Source organism: Scomber scombrus, chromosome 7 (assembly GCF_963691925.1).
Source record: "Scomber scombrus chromosome 7, fScoSco1.1, whole genome shotgun sequence".
Taxonomy (NCBI): domain Eukaryota; kingdom Metazoa; phylum Chordata; class Actinopteri; order Scombriformes; family Scombridae; genus Scomber; species Scomber scombrus.
The window spans coordinates 28,855,179-28,874,654 of NC_084976.1; the positions used below are offsets into that span (position 1 = coordinate 28,855,179).

Below are 19,476 nucleotides of genomic sequence, written 5' to 3' on the forward strand. Positions count from 1 at the left end.
TTTTCAGTTTTTAAGTCTGCCTTAAAACAACAGTCAGGAGCCCAAATTAACATAGTGTGTTTTCCTTGCTGTAATAATTCCTCCTGTTCATTCTGACTATTAGAAGATCCCTCAGTAATGCACTTACGTTATCCACAAAATATATTTAAAAGTTGATCTGAAGTTAATATGAGGCTTCAGCCGTCCAAATAAGTCAAATCTTCATCTTCTATGTTTCAACGTTAGTGTTTTTAGTACCAAAGTATTTTTGTTGCTATACTTCAACCACAGCTCAACAGGGAAACACTAAGAGGGAATTTGATGCTAAAAAGACTGTAAATTAGTCAGATATCCACCTGATATGACTAACTCAGACTGCTGAAGCTTCACATCAACTTAGCAAATTTTTGCCTCCCTCACTCCCATTGAAAGCACATTTGAAGATCTTTTAATTGTCAGTATGAACGGGAGGAATGATTACAGCGAGGAAAACCTCTTTCACTGTTCATATGGACACCTGACTGCTGGTTTTACACACACTTGGAAAAAAAAATGTGAATGCATCCTTTAAAACTTGTGAGTAAACAATAAAGAAGATGCTGGAAGAGTAGATCCTCCATCTGACCACCAGGTGGCAGCACTGTCATTCATTTCATGTGGCCAGAAAGTTGTGGTAACTTCCAGATTAAAAAAAAGAGGGTAATATTTTCCTGGTGTGGAATTGAACCACATTACAAAATGTCTCATAGACTGGTATGACAAAAACCCTGCTGCTATTAAACTTAATGAAATGTGTCAGCATAGCCTTGTATAACAGCAGCAGTGTTATCTAATATGTAGGACAGGGTGTGGGACAGGAACAATTATACAAATATATCATCTTTTCATTTATAGCAGTCTTTGTATCAGCACAGGATCAGTAGCTATAACTGAGATCAAAGTTAAAAATAACAAAACTTTAATTAATGCACCATAACAGCTGCACAACACAACTGCACTTTTGCTGAATCTACAATATCATAGTTTTAACAGGTTCAAACTGTAATATTAGATTGAACATTTTAAGAAAGGGTAGCAGCATATTATTTTCATCATAATAATTACGAAATGATAAGATATTCCTTAATTAGTCATTAGTAATGGGGAAATTTACATTATTGCAGCAGCAAAGTGGACAGTAAAAATAGAAGAGCATCAATAAAAAAGAATAAAGAGTAAAAAATAATAAGTCCAAAAGCAATAAAAACAATAGTAGTAAAAAATATAATAAAATTATCCTAACATTATGAAATAAAATTCACAAAATGCTTCACAGAATATGAAAAAAACCCATAAAAAAACATGCAAACATTAAATAAAACAAAGGCAATAAGAAATGCAATCAGTAAGGCAGAAGAAAGAAAAGCAATAAAAACTAAATTAAAACATGAAAGCCTATAAAAATATAAAAAGTAAAAACCCAGGCAAAGAAAGGACATACAAGAGAAACCTGCACTAAATCAATTGAAGGTGATATTGCAAAGTTCAACTTAAAATGAAAATAGTAGTTTATATAAATGTAGTATTATTATAGCTTTTAATGGTGATGTTATTAATATCATTAATGCTTCCGAGTATGTCTCCATTTTTATTTAGAAATATCATATTTCCCCCTTAAACTACATATTCCCTTTCTATGTCATGGAAAAATACAAAAAATAAACCATGTATCAATCACAATTATTTTAACCCCTGCTGCTTCATGGTTTGAGCTCCATCATCATCATCATCATCATCATCATCATCATCATCATCATCATCATCATCATTACTATTATTATAATAGTGGCACCTCCTTAATCATTTTAAGGTGATATTGCTCAGTTGAACTGAAAATAATAGTAGTATATACAGTACCAGTCAAAAGTTTGGACACACTTTCTCATTGATGTGAATGGGAAAGTGTGTCCAACTTTTGACTGGTACTGTATATAAATGTATTTTTATTATAGCCTTTAATGGTGATGTTATTAATATCATGAACTTCCGATTATGCCTCTATTTTCTTTATAACTATACTATTTCCAATGAGGAAACCATATATTCACTTTGTATGTCATGGAAAAATACAAAAATAATCCATATATCAATCACAATAAATATTACTATCACTTAAATAAGTAGTTATAGTAATATATGTAAATGTCGTATTATTATAGCCTTTAATGGTGATGTTATTAATATAATTTATTTTTATCTTTATTATGCCTCTATTTCCTTCATAACAATAATATTTCCCACTTAAACTACACATATATATATATATATATTCACTTTCTATGTCATGGAAAAATACCCCAAACAATCCATATATCATTCACAATAATTTTAAACCCTACTGCTTCATCTTTTGAGCATCATCATCATTATTATGATTAAAATAGTGGTACCTCCTTTGTGTTTTTGTTCAAATATCTTTCAAACTAACCAAAACAACAAATGAGCACATTTTGAACCAGAGCTGTTTGGGGGAAGTATGTAAGGAGTGACGTTGACGTACAAACCGTGACGCACGACGCACAAGGTTCAATATAAACCGCCTGCCTACGTGAAAGGGTTTCCGTTCCTCTTCAAACGGTCATGGAGGACGTGTAATTGCTGCGTTGCCAAGGCTAGCTTTTTTTTGTTTTAACACACACAGGCTAGCTTTAAAAACGTCTAGATTTTCCCGAAGAAACTATTAGAAGTAATCTTTAAAAAAAAAAATCAGAAACGAAATGAATATTGTCCAGAAAGCGACGAACAGGACCGCGATGGCCAGCTTATTATTCGCTCAAAATGGAGTCGTGGAGGGCTCCGGTCTGAGGGCCCCGACCATCGACTCACACAACGGGATTGTAAGCACTAATATCACTCCGAAACAGCGGCCGACTTCACTCGTGGTAAGCCCGAAAACCAAAAGTGGCTATGCAACAAAAACTACTACTCTGCGGGAGGGAAGCAGCGACACGGAAGACGGATCTTTGCCGTGCTCGCCGGAGCTGCTGTCCGACAGTGAGCCAGACGTCTCCGGATGCCCTGCAGAGGAGGAAGCGCTGGAAAACGACACCAGGCAACTCATTAAACATTTCCTCAGAGACTTTACGGGACTTTCAAAACCTCGGTGGAGTGAAAGCAAACCTCTGTCCACAATGAAAAGAGTCGTGGAAGATGTATTGGAGAAACACAGATATGCATATAATGGTACGTGTCTCTTCTTATGTGTGTGTGTGGGGGGGAAAAGCAAAGCTAATGTAGCTACTGATATAGCATTTCTGCAGCCTCCACTACTACAAGCTGTGTTTAACTGCATTACAATCCTCACCACAGACTGTAGGAGCCATTTTACTCTCACAATAAATATAAATACAATACTTTTATCCAGGCTAGATTTAACTATGTAATAGTTATCTTAGTAAGTCATCTGTTTAATGAATAACAATGATTATAATGCTATTAAGTTAAATCTGTGCAAGGCGAATCTCCAAATGCTTCAGTGTTTTAACATGTAAAAGAGAAAATTAGTTTGAATAAAAATGTTTTATAGATACTTTATTCATCCACATAAGAAAGAAATGCATTTATCCAATAGCTCATACTTAAATAAATACATAAGAACAAATATATACAAAAAGTTAAAATGTACAAGAAAATTATATTTAAGAGGAGGAAAGATGATTCATGATGATTGCAATGCCCAGTCACTATATTATGATATCATTTTTAAAGTCTGGTGGCTACAGGTGCAAAGCCTGTTTTTAAAGGAGTTTGTACTGTCTGAAATGTTCATGTTAAATGCACAAAAAAAACAGGTGTCTAACCCAGATTTTTTATGTTTTTAAAGGTATGATAAACAAACTGTCACTGGATGACAGAGACGATGATATGAGGTTCGTCAGTTCTGTAGCGACTAGCCTCTTCGGAGACAGGACCACCAACTGGGGCAGGGTTGCCAGCCTGGTGGCCTTCGGGGCCGTCGTATGTCAGTACTTGAAGGAGAAGGGCAGGGAGAACTGTGTGGATCTGGTGGGAGAGGAGATCACCATGTATCTGCTGACTGACCAGAAGGACTGGTTAATCAAAAACAACGCCTGGGTGAGTTTTTTTTTTCTCAAACTGCTGAATGACAGGATGTAGTTTTTTTTAGAAAAACCAACAAAGTGCTGATTGCATAACCGGTCTCATGTAGCAAGAAAAGTCTGCGTGTACAGTGAACAAGCGACTTTGCCCTTGTGCGTCACCATTAGATTTCTAATCTAATCGTTTTCTTCCTTTCAATCCTTTTCTTCCTCCAGGACGGCTTTGTAGAATTCTTTCGGGTAGCAGACCCTGAGTCTACAGTGAGGAACACACTCATGGCCTTTGCCGGATTTGCTGGTATCGGGGCAACGTTGGCCCTGTTGATCAGGTGAATAAGTTGGACTCAAGACCTTTTTTCTTTAAAAACGTGAACAAGACTTAAGTGGACAATATTTTTGCTGCGTTCTTCGTCTTGTCTGGACTAAGGAGATTACACCAATGGGTCCTTTTTTTTTATTTTTTTTCCCCAGCCTCCCTCCTTCCAATTGCAAATACTTGTTGCTTCATGGAAAGACCCTGCTTTAAATAACAAACTCCTTTACAATTAAGTTCTATTTAAATTACAAAGAAATTTTATTTTTCTATTGTTAAATGTAAAATAAATGCTTTAGGGTAGTAATTCAATGGTTATGCGGGAACTGAGTTACTATCTCCTTATTTGTAGCTTAATGTTCGGCTGATTATGTTTACATGTTGATCTAACTATATCATACCTTTCTGGTTGGAGGAGGGGGGTGGAGGCTGCATTTTGTTCCCATTATCAGGCAGTAATGAAACCCATTCTCAGCTTAGCCCATTCACAATCCAATCCTCTTTTTTGGAGGCTTTGTATGGACACTAGAGGACTGGTGTGGATTTGCATCCGTGTAGCGCTACTTCCTCATTATGGAAATGTTGGATCTGCGCTGGGGAAACAGGAACAAGAACATAACAGGACGTTTGGCTTATCAGCAGCCTGGAAAGTTTGAGTCTGGCAGAAAAATGTCAGAGGGACTGAATGGAAATATGATGCAGATGGTGTTGGTCTCAGAGCTATACTAACGCTGACACAATGATAATGGTATGAGACTGCACACGATGATGATAGTTGAGATCCAGATGTAAGCTAAGAGTTTTAGTGAATAAAAAATGCGCAGTACATTTTTGATTGACATTTTTGATGCCTCATTCTCTTTGGGGGGGGGACACTGAAAAAGCTTAAAATACAGCTTACCTTTACACCTATACTGCTTCTCTTGTGCTGCAATGAATCATCCCTCCCTCTCTATCTCTCTTTCTCGCTCTTCCTCTCTCTTTCTTTCTTTCTACACTAATTTTACCTCCTCTGCACATGTCAAACCTTTTGATGTTGATTAACACCATAACCCAAGATAGAGCAATGGCAGTCGTTTCCTAGAAGTTTGATGAGGCGGTGACAGCGCCTCCATCACAACTCGAGCACTCAGCTGTAGCTGTAGCCGCAACTTTTTTTTTTTTTTTTTTGCGAGCTGCAATGGTGGTGGTGGTGTTATCTGCTGCACAGAGCTGGTGCACATCTTCGCTACGTGCAGCAGCGCAGCAACTTTAAGATTGTGAAACTGGGGTAAACAGTTCACAACATCCTCTTCATTGCATAACAAATGTCTACTTACTGGGTTGGAACTTTTTTAGCTGCCTTAGAAACTGGTGACAAAAATCATACATGGTGTCTCTTTGATTGGATATTTAACTGTTGCATAATCTATTTTACAGTAATTGTAGGTGTTTACTCTTTACAAGCCACGTACATCTATGATATGGTTGTCCACTAAGACCACAACTCCACCCTGTTCTGGGAAACTGTTGCTCGTAGGGTTGCACATTTTATCTATAGTGTTAACAAACAATTATCGGTTAACTAACAGTTTTCCATTGTAAAACCATCTAAACCACAAATATAACACATGCATAAAACATACAAAAGTAGGCTACATTAGTTAAAGCCCAGATGAAATAAACACCAAATTAGTTTAATGATAAATTACATAACACAAAATGACAGTCTGTTGCTGTCTATTCAACAACAGGTCAGAATAAATTAGAAAAGGTTTCAACACAGCAAACTGTTGCACAACTTCTAGCTTCATTAGAAGACATATTTACATCAGACTAGATGTGTGGACATGCAGTCACTGACCACTTTGTAGGTTTGCCTGTGCAATCTAATACAATCCAATACAACAGCTCTGCTCTAAATTCTACATTTATGAAGTTTGTACATTGTCAGGAAGGTGATAAATCTACTTTATGTTTATTATTGAGGTCGTACTAAGCCGTGGTGGTGTACTGAGGTGCATTATATTGACTGGTGTTCCTAATATTTTGCCCCTCATGTTAATGGAGTGGACAAAATATTAGGAACACCAGTCAATATAATGCACCTCAGTACACCACCACTTAGTACGACCTCCAGTAATAAACATAAAGTAGATTTATCACCTCACTGATAATGTATGAACTTCATAAAAGTAGAGCTGTTGTATTGGATTGAATTAGATGGCACAGGTGAACCTTATAAAGAGGCCGGTGACTATATAACTAACTTGCAACATTCAATACAATACTAAATAACACATGACATTATTGTATAAATGTAAAACAGGTTACCCCTTCCTCCTCCTCCCCCTCTCCAAAGGCAGACTTCAGTGTGACTGGTTTTATATAAAAAGGTCAAAGCTCCAGCAACATTTTGTAGCATATAAAACATCTTTATTGTTGGAGGTTGACCCCAATGAAGTCTGCAAGCCCAAAATGCATTGCTCTAACAATAAAGTTGTTCAATATACTACAAATGTTGCTGGAGATTTGACCTTTTTTTCTCTCCCTTTTTTTAAATGCACCTTTATTTAGAAGTAGGTGCCAGAAACCTCTACTCTGCTTCTACTTGACTGGTTTTATATAAAATAATCTGCATATACGTGATGGAGTGATGCAGGTTGGTCACTGTAGCTAATGTCAGTCCAGCTGCAACAGACCCACAAATACTATCACTCCAATTTTACTGCTGCCACTGAAGATGCTCTTATACTCAGGAGTGTCACTTGGACATTTCATCACTTTTGCATTGATTTTGTTGGAAATTCGTTATTAGCCTTGGACGTTAGCATCTTAGCGCTGCTTTCCGTTCAAGGTGCTAGTTTAGCATTCCTGCTAAACTCGAACCGCCAAATTTTCAAAACTTTTTCCTTTTTTTAAAGAGTTAATGAACCGGACAGAGTGAGCATATCGAGGCACACAGTGGCTTTTTTACTCCTTGGAAGGAAGGGTGGTTCATCTGTTTTACAATTAGTGGGACGGTCGCCAAACGCACCTGTAACCCAGCCTAATTAAAGAGTAAGAGACTCCACCTGGTGGCGCAATGCATTTAAACGGTGAATCTACAGAGCCTTTTCTTACGGTTACACTGCACGACCCTTGTCTTCTGCGTTTCTGCATTACTTAGTTGGTTAAATCACCATCGGCAATTAATCATTCACATCCTAGTTGGTTGTAAAGTTGGTCTAGACCAGTAGTCCCCAACCCTGCCCCAACCGATCTGCTGTCCTGCATGTTTTTAGGTATTTTCCCACGCTAACACACCTGATTCTAATTATTAACTCATTATCAAGCAGCGGAAGCTTGTCGAGTTACTTATTAGAATCAGGTGTGTTTTAACGTGGGGAGATACCCAAAAAAAACATGCAGGGTAGTACATTTCCAGGAGCAGGGTTGGTGTCGGCTGGTCTAAAGGATTCAGAAATACTTCTACCCCATAATCTTGAAAATGCCGTCTCTAAAACCCTAAATGACTCAGTCCTGAAGCAGGGGAATCCTTTGGTCATGATGAGAGGCTGTGCCCTTGTTTGTTCAGATCCTCCCCCGTTGTCTTGGGTTACAGGACAAACAACACAACACACTCATCCAGGTCTTAGGAGGAAATCGAGTAGAGTCTCTCCATGGTGATGATCCACAGCAGACCTCTTTATATTCCTCTCCTGCGTCTGGCGATGTTAGCCACCACCCTGGTTACTCACTGCACGGTTCATTGTGAAGAACGGGCTGCTGCACAATGGGGAATTGAGGCTGAGGCAATTTCATAGAGCGGTTTGCACCATACACAAGTGGATTGGGGCGGGAGGGGGGGCAGAAAACAGACGATGCAGTAATGTCTTGGGGCTGATATGCAAAGCACACCAAGTCTTTGAACAGCCTTGATGCTGGTTACCAGCTTACCAGGGCAATACATTAAACAATATGCATACATTATTCTCTCTCCCCTATAGTATTCAAGCTGAAAGTCATTAGTGTTACCTTGTCTATTAATGGCACTTTGGATCTATCATGGTTCAGCGTGTGAAAATATGCAAATAACAGTAGAATGATGTTGAACTTGAGTTCATGTACACACAAACCTAACTGATGATCAGGTTACCAAACATGGACATTAAATGAGAGTGTGGCCCAACACTGGAAGGATAATCATAACAAGGCTATATCTAGACTTCTTTTTAATTGATGTAACATGTAAAGTACCTCAAATTTGTCAATGTTTAAGCCTACAAAATGTGTCAAAGCGAAACTGAAGTGTGGTTTGAGATAATGTCAACACAGCTATTAACACAGCATATTTTTCAGGGCGTCTCATTGTGGTTGTCCTATCATTCACAGTAAAGAGAAACTACTTGATTAGGAATCTGTCAGAAAACTGCAGAGCTCACTAGTATGTTTTTATTTCCTTTTTTACAATATGCTGCAAGTTTTCACATTTTCCAGCCGGTAAGACTTAAATATGATAGGGTGGACTCTGCTCTGTCAGAGCTTCTGCAGGTACATGCCTATCATGGGATAGTTTTTTAAGGAGTGGTTGTGAAACTATTGTCTACACATACTTAACATTACAGAAGAAGGGAGTATTAATTTAGTTTCCATTGCCCAACCCAGAAGAAACCAAGAAGTATTATTCAGGACTATACTTAAGGTAACATACTGAGGGCCTCTGTGCATTTGGCATTCAAAAAAGTTGAATTTATATGCAAAGTTTCTTCTCTGCAGACTTTTTTTTAAGGGTTATAACCAATGAGGAAGTAATACCCTGACATACATTTGAGAAATTCCAAACAAAACCTGCCCTGAAAGAGCTCAGATCAGTTGTACAATAAGATAAACTCCCATTTCACCACTGGTCTCTGTACTCAACTGTTTCTCCACACAGGACCTTCCCATACAAACCGGTCTGCTGCAGTTTTTATTTACCATTTAGTAACTTGAGCTTTGAGGAACGGCCTCTCCAGACAGTCAGAGCATTGGTCGTGAGCCTCTCCACTTCCCCGTAGCAACAGCCTGCCCCCTTCACTTTAAAAAAAGCAACAGTTTCTGGGAAGTCAGCTGACGCACAAGTTTATCTTTAACAGGACTACTCTGCTGCGGAGTTACTTGTTAGACGCTGCAAATACTGAGAATTCAGGCTCTTGAGAAATTAAGATAGGCCTATTTTTTCGCAGCTTTGACAGTGACTGTGTGCTTTTGGAAGGATACTGGATTAAACTTTAAAAGTTGAGCAAGAGTTTGCACATTTTGTTTTTTAGCAGAAAAGAACAAGCACAAAACATCACAAGTGTGTCCAGAGCTGCTTCACTGGCAAAGAATTAGAGACTTGTATTCTTATTTTGAGCCTTAGAGACTCTTTAATTATGTGAACCTACTCTGCAGAACCTGTTTATAATAATGTGCACAGAGGTTGTTTGGCTCTTTCCTCTATCAGTAGGGCCTCCAGAGAAAACAACCCACACGTATATCTAAATGTGTCTCAAGGCCTTGCTGCAAATTAGGTTTTTTTTATTATCATGTTGCCTCAGTGTTTGATTCCATGCAACTTATTGCTGCAATGTTTCTGCACTACACTTCCCAGACATCACTTGTTGCTCAGTGTCAGTTTGTTTTTGGTTTTTGTCTTCCCCTTTTTTTACCTTTCAGCTTCAAGTCTGAGCAAATGGTGCATTTAAGTTTTTCTGCTCATCAGAGATCCTTTATCTGATTTTAGAAATATAACAACCACTTCTGGTTTGTTAGAAGCTTTTTTTTTTCTCTTCTGGTCTCAGTTTCTGGTGTGAGTCATAACAGCCTACTGTGATGATCAGATGTGCATTAGAGGTGCATCAGATTACTGTAAAAGTCGAGATGTAAACATAGCAACTTAATATCAAGTCAAGCTTCTCGAAAATCGATGTTCACACAAGTCTGTAAATGTCAGTGTGCACATCTGTCATCAGAAAGCACTAAAAACAGATCAGCTGTTCATCTTTTTCATCTATGCTACTTAAAGAACCTACTTATTATTAGTTATGGAAAAGGAAAAACACCAGATGGTTAAAGCTGTATAAAGGTCTCGTTGCAGTGTGCATTTTATAAACTAATGTCTAATCAATGAATCACAAAGAAGTCATTGATTAACAACAACTTACAAAACAAAGCACTTCATTGCAAAGACATTTCTGCTTGAATTCTTTGACATTTTTATTAATTACTCTCTAAATACCAGACTCTGTGTGTTGTTAGTGATTGTTCACACAGATTCAGGAGCATCAGGTTCAGAGGAGGTAAAGTTTAAAGACAGTCATAGATCATATGTCAGAGCTTCCAATTCATCAACCCCGCAGTCTGAACTCTGGACATTAAGCTCTCCGTGGTTTGTAGACACTTATCACAGATCAAATGTAATCCATTGGGTGTCAGGTCGTGTTCCTCTCTGAGCGGAGTCATCCCGTCTTTTGACACTCTGACTGATGACCGCAGAGCAGTATTAATAGACAGCTGCGTGTTGGAAGTGGTGGTGACGTACAAAGCTGCCCACTATCATCTCTTACAGCATCCTGCAGCTCCTGACACTCATAAAGTGTTTGTGTCATTCGGCCTGTGCGTTTAAAATGTGGTCGTAAATGAGAAATATTGACCTATATATAAAAATATATAGTACCTCCATATAAGATGTCTATTTTTTTATGGTTACTGTTCTTGGACGCATTCCTCTACCTCTACGCAACACTTCACGTGCACGCAATTTATTTTCCGACATAAACCGAAAGCTTTACTAAAACCTGAGTCGATGGGGGCAACACACGATCGCTATCGGTGATGTCATCTACAGATTGGACCTTTCATTGTCAGGCATGCCGAGAAATTAAAATTACAGGAAAAACCGAATTACTGTCAAACATTCCTGCGAAAACTGTGCATGTTTGGGATTCAGCCCCGACCTAGAAATGTTCTTTGCAGACCTCTGTGCAAGGATTATTTTATCATTATTTATAGATTTTATTTATAAAAAAGGATGTGTCTGATAGCTGTGGAAAAGTTGATAGCTGCAAAAGTTGAACTCGTGTTTTCACTGAAACATAAATTAATAATTTAAACGACTTGAAATACATCTTTAATTCACTTTGTCTGAACAACTTTAACTGTAGGGTTTCACTCTTCTTCTTCCTCTGTTGTGATGCAACAGTTTTAATCAATATGCATGAATATGTGTCTGTATTAACTCCTGTCAAACCGCTCTGGCATCTACGTTCGACTCCTTTGCTCAAGCAGAAGTTGCTGTAACCGTCTGCTGCTCCTTCTCAGTACAGAGTGTACTTTACAGCAGGTCATTGACCTCGCATTAGGTCATTGGAGGCTTTCCATGTTTTGTTTTATTCACACAGGAAAGAGCAGTTTAGTAACAAGGAGAGCATTCTGTGAAAGGAGGGCGTGATGTTCCCAGAAAAAATTCCTAACTTGGTCTATGGAAGAAGGAAGTAGCTCAGGACGTTCAGTCCAAGAATAAACACTGAGCCACAGGGATGTATACAGACACTCCTGAATTGGCACAGGCTCAGTTATTTTTCCACCCGATCAAGATTTAACATGCCAATGTTCCCCTTCTTCTTCATTCCTCCTGTTTGTTTATTCTTTACGGTGTATTCCAGTTTGTTGGATGAGAATCAAAATGCCAACGCAAAACATAAACCAACCGCAGATAAGACACTCCTTTACTCTTTTACATAGACTCAAAGGAGACCAATACAAACAGTATGAATGGGTGTGTATTCATCTATAGAAATGGTGCATTGTGCATTTGTGCTTGTTTAGTTCTTTGGATCTACTTTGCAGCTGGAATCTACCAGAAGGTTTCAGGGTTTGATCCAGTTCAGAAACAGTTGAAAGGTGTCTGTGATGGAATTGGAAACTCAAAGCCAGAAGCTTCTTCTGCAGCTTTGTCCGGAGGAATCTTCAGGTTCAACATATTTTTGTGTGTTGAATTTTCTGTGGTCGCTCTAATTTCCTTTTTTTGATAATAAAGTTGATCAAGCCAAGATTATCAAATGTGAGGGGAAAGCTCTAGAAAAAACAGTAAATGGACTTTTCAGTGAAGTTTCTTTCTAGTCTATGATGTAGTTTAACTCAGTGTATTGAAATATATTGTAGTAGCATGATTTCTTAAATGTGTTGTAATACAGTGTAATCTGGGTTTATAGTAATATGGATGAGGGAATAAGACGGTCCTGTTTTTTTGCAGCTAGACTTTGGCTGGAGAAACTTGATTCCTTGGCTGTTTTTTTTTTTGCTTTCCAACAGGATTTTGGCACGTTAGCTCATTGCACATGTGCATGACGAAGACCTCAGACAGGGGATGTATCTGTGTACCAGCAGTTTGGCGGCGATGAGGGTAACATCATCGCTCACAGCTGTGATGATGGCCAAAGTCAGAATCATACTGAAACCAAAACTTTCAAATAAGTCTTAAGTCAGTTGAAGGGCACACTTTTGTAATATTCAGATATATTTGCAGCACAAAAAAAAAGCTTTACTCTCAAAACTAACGATGCCGTTCTCTTACTGAGCACACAATCTAAATGCTCCAGCAGCAAAATCAAATAAAAGAAGTTATGTTTCAGGAACAAGAAGCTTCTATAGGTTCGACCTTTTCTCTGTGAAGTTTGCATGTTCTCCACTGTGCATGCGTGGGTTCTCTCTGGCATCCTCCCACACACCAAAAAAAACATGTAGGTTAACTGGCGGCACTGAATTGTGCCCGTCTGATCACTTGCCAGGTGCATATAGCATAACCACCTGCTTTACAGTAACCAGGGTTTTTTGCACTATACTGATTTCCTTCCTTTAACCTCCTCTCTGCCAATGACAGCGTCTCTTCTCATTCTCATTTAATATTTAAAACGGATCTGAAAAACACAAATGTAGAGTGCCCGGCAACCAAAGTAGTGATGCTAATTCTAACCATTGTGCTCTTTTTGTTGGTGACGCAGTTGCTAGAGAACTGTGAAACTGGGTGACAAACATATGAGAAGTAGGTCACCCACTTCCTTTTTTAGGCACTGAACCTATATGAACTGTGACGGAAGACATATGGCCCCCGCAGCCCCTGCTGCATCGTGTTTGCAGAGGCACCGAAACTTCAGCGTTGGCGTCTCTCTTCTTATGCACTTGTGGTGTTTCAGGGTCAAGCACGGACAGGCCCGGGCTTGTTTGACCCAGATGCTCTTAGGTGTGATGTTGTTATGTCTGGTTAAAGCATCAGGTAGGTGGAGGGTCAAATGGTCAGTGTCAGTTACAGCATGTCTGCTCCCAACCCCCGCCCGTCTTCACCTTTTGTGTAGAGACCAAATGTTTGCGGAGCATTGATGATGGTTTGTTGGCGTCTGCAGGCCGAAACATTCCTCACAACAATCTGTGGAGCTCACCAGTGAAAAACCCATTGAACCCAGTTGAATGGACGACATTGTGTTTTCCTCTATTTCAAAAAAGAAAAACTAAACAAACAACAGTGCTGCTGACAGTCATCCGTTTATGCGGTCATTTGGAGAAGCTCAGCACGTGGCTGTGCCGTAATTCATATGACCGATTATCATTTAGCCACGGCAGTCGTGGACTCATGCATCTTTTGGTCACAAGTTTGTTGGCACTGCAGCGGGTGAATGGATGAGTGTGTTGAAATCCTTGTTTTAGCTGGAGGATGACACGAGGAGAAGTTCAATAGATGACCTCATCTCCAGCAGGGTAATTACATGCCCCCCTCTTCTTCTCTGATCTGAAGCTTGGATCAGCACTTGGTCAGCAATAAAAAAGTGAACACAGACGCTCAGGAAATGAATGACGACTGTGTATCTTCAAGTGTTTCAAGTAGAAAGTGGCTACCCAAGCAAAACCACACATTTTTAGGCGATCATGCACATATCAGTGCAGTATGAAGAGCAAATGTGATGACTTGGCATCAACAAGACTGATCAGAGAGTCGGGGTCTCTTCAAATCTTGGGCAGTTACTGTTAAATATCACTGCAGGAGCTTTCCCACAAGCCAGGAAAACCAGGAACTTTACCCATGTTTCTACCATTATCGGAGAACCAAGGGTCCAACTTTAGTTTCTGTCCCCTAAAAAGTAGTTGTCTTGGTGTTACTACTTTCTGACAGCCCAAGAACCAAGAAGTGTTTGCTTATACCGAGTGTCACTGATTGGCTAGACACAAGCCTCAAGGCTGCTGCAACCTGTGGCTAGCCTTCACAAAGTAAACGTGCATTGGTTTTCAGTCTTATGATTAAAAGGCGGCGTGAATATGTGTTGTCTACCCCTACACAGCAGATGTTACTCATCCTTTTTCCAAGAAAAGTGGAAACAGGAATGTGCCTGTAGACATAGAGGATACTACACTGGGCTTCTTAGTTCCTGCCCACCATTTGTTCCAGAGGTGGCTGATGAGCTTGTGATGTATAAAGATTTTCATTTCCCTCTTCCTGGTCTAGATTTCTATTCATAGCCAGTTACGGTCAATGGACTTAATGTGAGTATGAATGAAGTGACAGAAAGTTGGCTTAGCAAGAGCGAAAAAAATCTGAAATTACGCAATCCATTATGTGACAAAAAATGGGATCTTTTTTCCTCAATTTCTTTCCCTTTCTTTACCATTTCAACATTTTGCAAGACAAATTGACATATTCTTGTACATTTCATAAGCATTGGTGTGTGTGTGTGAAGGAATTCAGGGGGTTTCCTAGCACCATAGACACTAAAACCCGAAACTAAAATAAGATGAAAGAAACAATAGTTAAACAGTAAAATCGAAAACACCGTCTTAATTAAAGTATATTCTATAAACTCATCCAATTAAGGGTTTTCATAAGCCTAGAAAAACAGTTCTTTAACTCCCAAATATGGGCTAATATTATTCACAGAAGTGAATGATTGGAGGGACACGACACTGGGTTAGATGCAACAGCATACACTTACTTATGAAAAGATAAAGAATGAAAATAAGGGAACAAACGAACAGCTGGCTCTTCAGGGAACTGAGATAAACTGTGACCAGAGGAAGGAGCCACTTATACATCCAAAATCTTCACATCGGAGTCATCAATGAGCCGAACCACACAACAACACAAAGACAACCGCTGCGTTCCCAATCGCATACTTCTACTTTTAGTACATGATGTTGCATACAATGTGCATGCTGTGTGCATACAATTGGGATACACCACTTCATCTGTCATTGGGGCTTCCATCATTGTACTGCCAATGCGCTGTCATTGGTCTGTTCTCTCTCTCGGTGGTTCAGTCAATGTGATGCATCTTCAGCTGTGCAGAGGATTGTGGGTCAGAATAGCCCGAAAAGTGTGCAGACTCACATCCTGCAAAATGCAACAAGGTGTAGGACTTCCTGGTACTTTTGGCATACTGCATTTAGACATACTATATATTGGGACATACTCATCATACTAAATAGGTAGATTAGTATAAGTATTGAAATGCACCCATAGAACAGACACAGACACACTAACAAAACAATAACAAGACACAGAATGACACACAACAGATGTTTTCAAATACAATCCAGAAAGTCGCCAATGTTGCTGCATAGCTGCTTTTGTTTCTAGGCTGAAAGGGGAAAACCCAACTAATCACAAAATCCACCTCAACTGTTTACACATAGATGTTATGTTCAGATTATATACATTTATGCAACTTAGTCGAGTTTCAAACCAGAATCATTTTTTTAATCAACTCAAACACATTTCTATTTCCTTGCTGGTGATTAAAATGTTTGTTTAATTGCACCCATTCATCACAGTTAAAGTGGGACCAATGGTGTTAAAAGATTAACTTGATCTTGTTAAATTAACCTATAATCACATTCACATGAAGATGGTGAAAAGATTATCAGGCAACACTTGTTTGTAGCGTGCACTCTGTGACCTCTCGTTAGAAAATGCATTTGTTTCCAGTCCTATATCTTATTCTATTAAACCAACCGTCAAACCACATCAAACACAGCCAACATGGAAAATTACATTTCTTTAATACGTGGTGTGATCACACCTACGGTGTTTTTTCTTCATCCAAACCGGAGTTGAAAAGTTGACTTGGTGCCGTTAGTTTCCTGTGGATACTTGTTTACCTGTTCTCCATCTTTTCACTTTGCTTGTGTTATGCGTAAGTTTGTGGCCGGATTTTCTTTAAGATACAGTTCTGAAAAAATCAGATAACAAAGCAAACCACCTTCTTTTTTTTTTTTACCTCTGCTGATCCCGCTGAGAATCAACATCCTGTTGTGCAGCTCTATGCAGATTCTGCTCACCTATTGAGCTTATTTATTGGTTTCTTAGCCCTTATGGTTGAGTCGCTCTGGCCTGCCAATTACAAACCATGGAGCAGCAGCAGTTTCCAACTCCCGCAACGATTTCCACCTGCTCTGTGAAATGACAGAGGAGCAATAATTGGTGGAGAGAGAGAGAGAGCAAATATCTGGCAAATATGTTGAATGGGTTGTTAATTTGCAGCATTAGATATATGCTTGATAATATGATCGCTGTAAGACTCGATATAACAAAGTCTATTAGTAGGATTAAGTCACACCTGCAGGACTAAAGTTTCATTTAAAGGACAAATGTAACTTGGGTAGCTTGTTTATCGGGTGGTATTTATTATTATTTATTATTTTATAGATGCATGATTGGCAGTAATGCTCTTATCCAAAGTAAGGATCAGGAGAGAAGAAGATGAGTAAGATATAAGGGCCAACAGGCAGTTTATAGAGGGAATGTACAGAAGCAGATTTTTATTACATATATATATATATTAATATAAGTCCATCAGGTTCAGAGGTTTCATTATTTAATGGGAAGAATTTCCAGGTTGTGATTTTCCCTTAAGTGTTATTTTATGACTTTTATCTTACATTAAGACCTCAATACCCCTTGTCCTCATAAAAGTGTGGTTTTATTACACCTGCAAACTAAAGTTCAAGTTACAATGAGAACATGACTTCAAAGGCTCCGAACATGCACTGTGACCATTTATCTACCCTTTAAAAAAAAACCTTCTACACTCATACAATTATATACACAGTCACACCTGGGACTGGGACTGCCACGTTCAATGCTGGTCTCAGCCTGTTGGGAGGGGGAGGGAGGGGGGGAGGATTAGTTGCCTTGCTCAGAAGCACTTGGGCAGTAGAGGATCAAGCACTCCCGGCTCCAACTCATCGAATTGTTACAAGCTGAGCACACACACAGGGTTTCAGGCCTGTAATGAAACCTGGTATCAGAGTCTTAAAGTGTTGTCCTGGCTCTGAGTTACAGCTGATAAATGTTTTACTAAGCACATTAAATTACTGTTTTCAGTGTGTGGTTTCCCTGTTGCATGCCACAGAGCTTCTCTACAAATCCATAAAAAATGATAATTAGGGACTTTTGTTTCCATTACCTTTTTTTGCTATTGTTTTGTCTCTCGAGGCCTTTATGTGAATTTGGGTCAGGGCTTGAAGTCTTTCATCCCCCCCCCCTCCCCCCTCGTGGATGACGACGGGGAGGATTACAGCATAGACAAAATAAGCGCTCAGCTGATAACCAAAGACACAAAGAGGCCTGCCAGCTCCAGCCTGTCACCTTCGTATTACTACAAACAAACAAAAAAAAAACCCAAAAAAAGCTGTTTGGTAGAGCGTTGATCCTCATGTTGTTTGGCACTTGATCCACATAAAGGAAAGGTTGCTCAATGTGCTTCAGAAAATGCTATTTTAAAAGATAATCCACTCAAATTCTGCCATGAATTGTGCTCAGCTGTATTTGATTGAAATTTGTGACATTTTGTGTCCGCTGATGGGTTTAATCCGGTGTTTTAGTATCCCCAAATCCTTCCGAATTAGAGATAAAATTCCTTAAAACCAAAGAGATTTAGCACCTTGTTATTCAACTAATCTCATGCACAGATCAAACTAACAATTAATCTTATTTCTCTGCACCACAGAGCCACATTGTTGTTTAAAGATTAACATGAAGACACACACTTTTGTGTCAGTCCCACCACACAGCATCCTGCTGATGTGAATACCCACTAAAGGGACCAAAAAGGTGTTCATCCGCTGCTGAAAATAGTCCCAAACAAATGCATTATTTTCCACTGTTTTTGTGTTTTTTTGAGATTTGTTGACAACAAGAAAATAAAGAAAAAAATCGGCATTATTCTTAAAACCCCGACACAATCACGTTTTATGTCTAAAATCTACATAAGTAAATAGCCTATATTCAAATGATCACCAGTGTTGATCCTACCTATATGGTACATCATTTAAAAATTATTTGGTTTATATGGTAAAAATAAAAGAAGAAAAAAGCATTGACATAAATGAATAATTACTTACAATAAACAAAACAATAAAGAAAAATACAATGAAATCAAGAAATAAACAGACAAAATAGTCATTAGGATCATTAGGATGAATACACTTACATACATGAGAGATAAATGTTACTTTATAAGAAATGATCTCCCTTATAAATCATGTCAGTATCCATGACAACAGCTGAACTTAGATTTTGGTGCTTAATGGGAACATTTACCCTAACAGCTGAAAATATTGGTTAGAAAATTAGAAAAGTAATTAACTGTAATAAGTTACATTACTTTGATTAATTCATTGAAATAGTAACATTACTTATTACATTTTAAATAGAGTAACTAGTAATCTGTAACCTTCCCAACTCTGCCAGTGTGGTAGGAGTTAATTGCTGAGAAAGGCTAAAAAACATGTAATAATTACAATAGATCAAGTAAACACTGAAGCTCTCTTCTTTTTTTTATGACTGATTTACTATACTAACAGCAACATAAATCATTCATTGGTTGATGGCAGGAAGTTTCAGCTGTTAATGATTCATAATTCTGTCAATATCCGCATACGTTCGGAGCGGTGTAGCTGTTAATGGAACAGATTAATGGATTTCAGAGCATTAAGAGATACTCACCATAATTCCAGTTTTATCATGAATTATTCATGTTCACATGTGTAATCATACAAATTAGCCTTAAGGTGCATTTATATTAACATCACGACATATTTGGCATTAAATGACTGTTG

At 38.6% G+C, this 19,476-nt stretch overlaps 1 protein-coding gene across 1 annotated transcript; it reads left to right on the forward strand.

Annotated features, from left to right (window-relative positions):
- Positions 1–2,592: 2,592 nt before the first annotated feature.
- mcl1b (MCL1 apoptosis regulator, BCL2 family member b) lies at positions 2,593–5,217 on the forward strand. The gene is made up of 3 exons (XM_062423361.1): positions 2,593–3,201; positions 3,842–4,092; positions 4,293–5,217. The coding sequence occupies exons 1-3, from the start codon at positions 2,736–2,738 to the stop codon at positions 4,407–4,409; spliced, it is 834 nt and encodes a 277-aa protein (XP_062279345.1). The 5' UTR covers positions 2,593–2,735; the 3' UTR covers positions 4,410–5,217.
- The last annotated feature ends 14,259 nt before the right edge of the window (positions 5,218–19,476 follow it).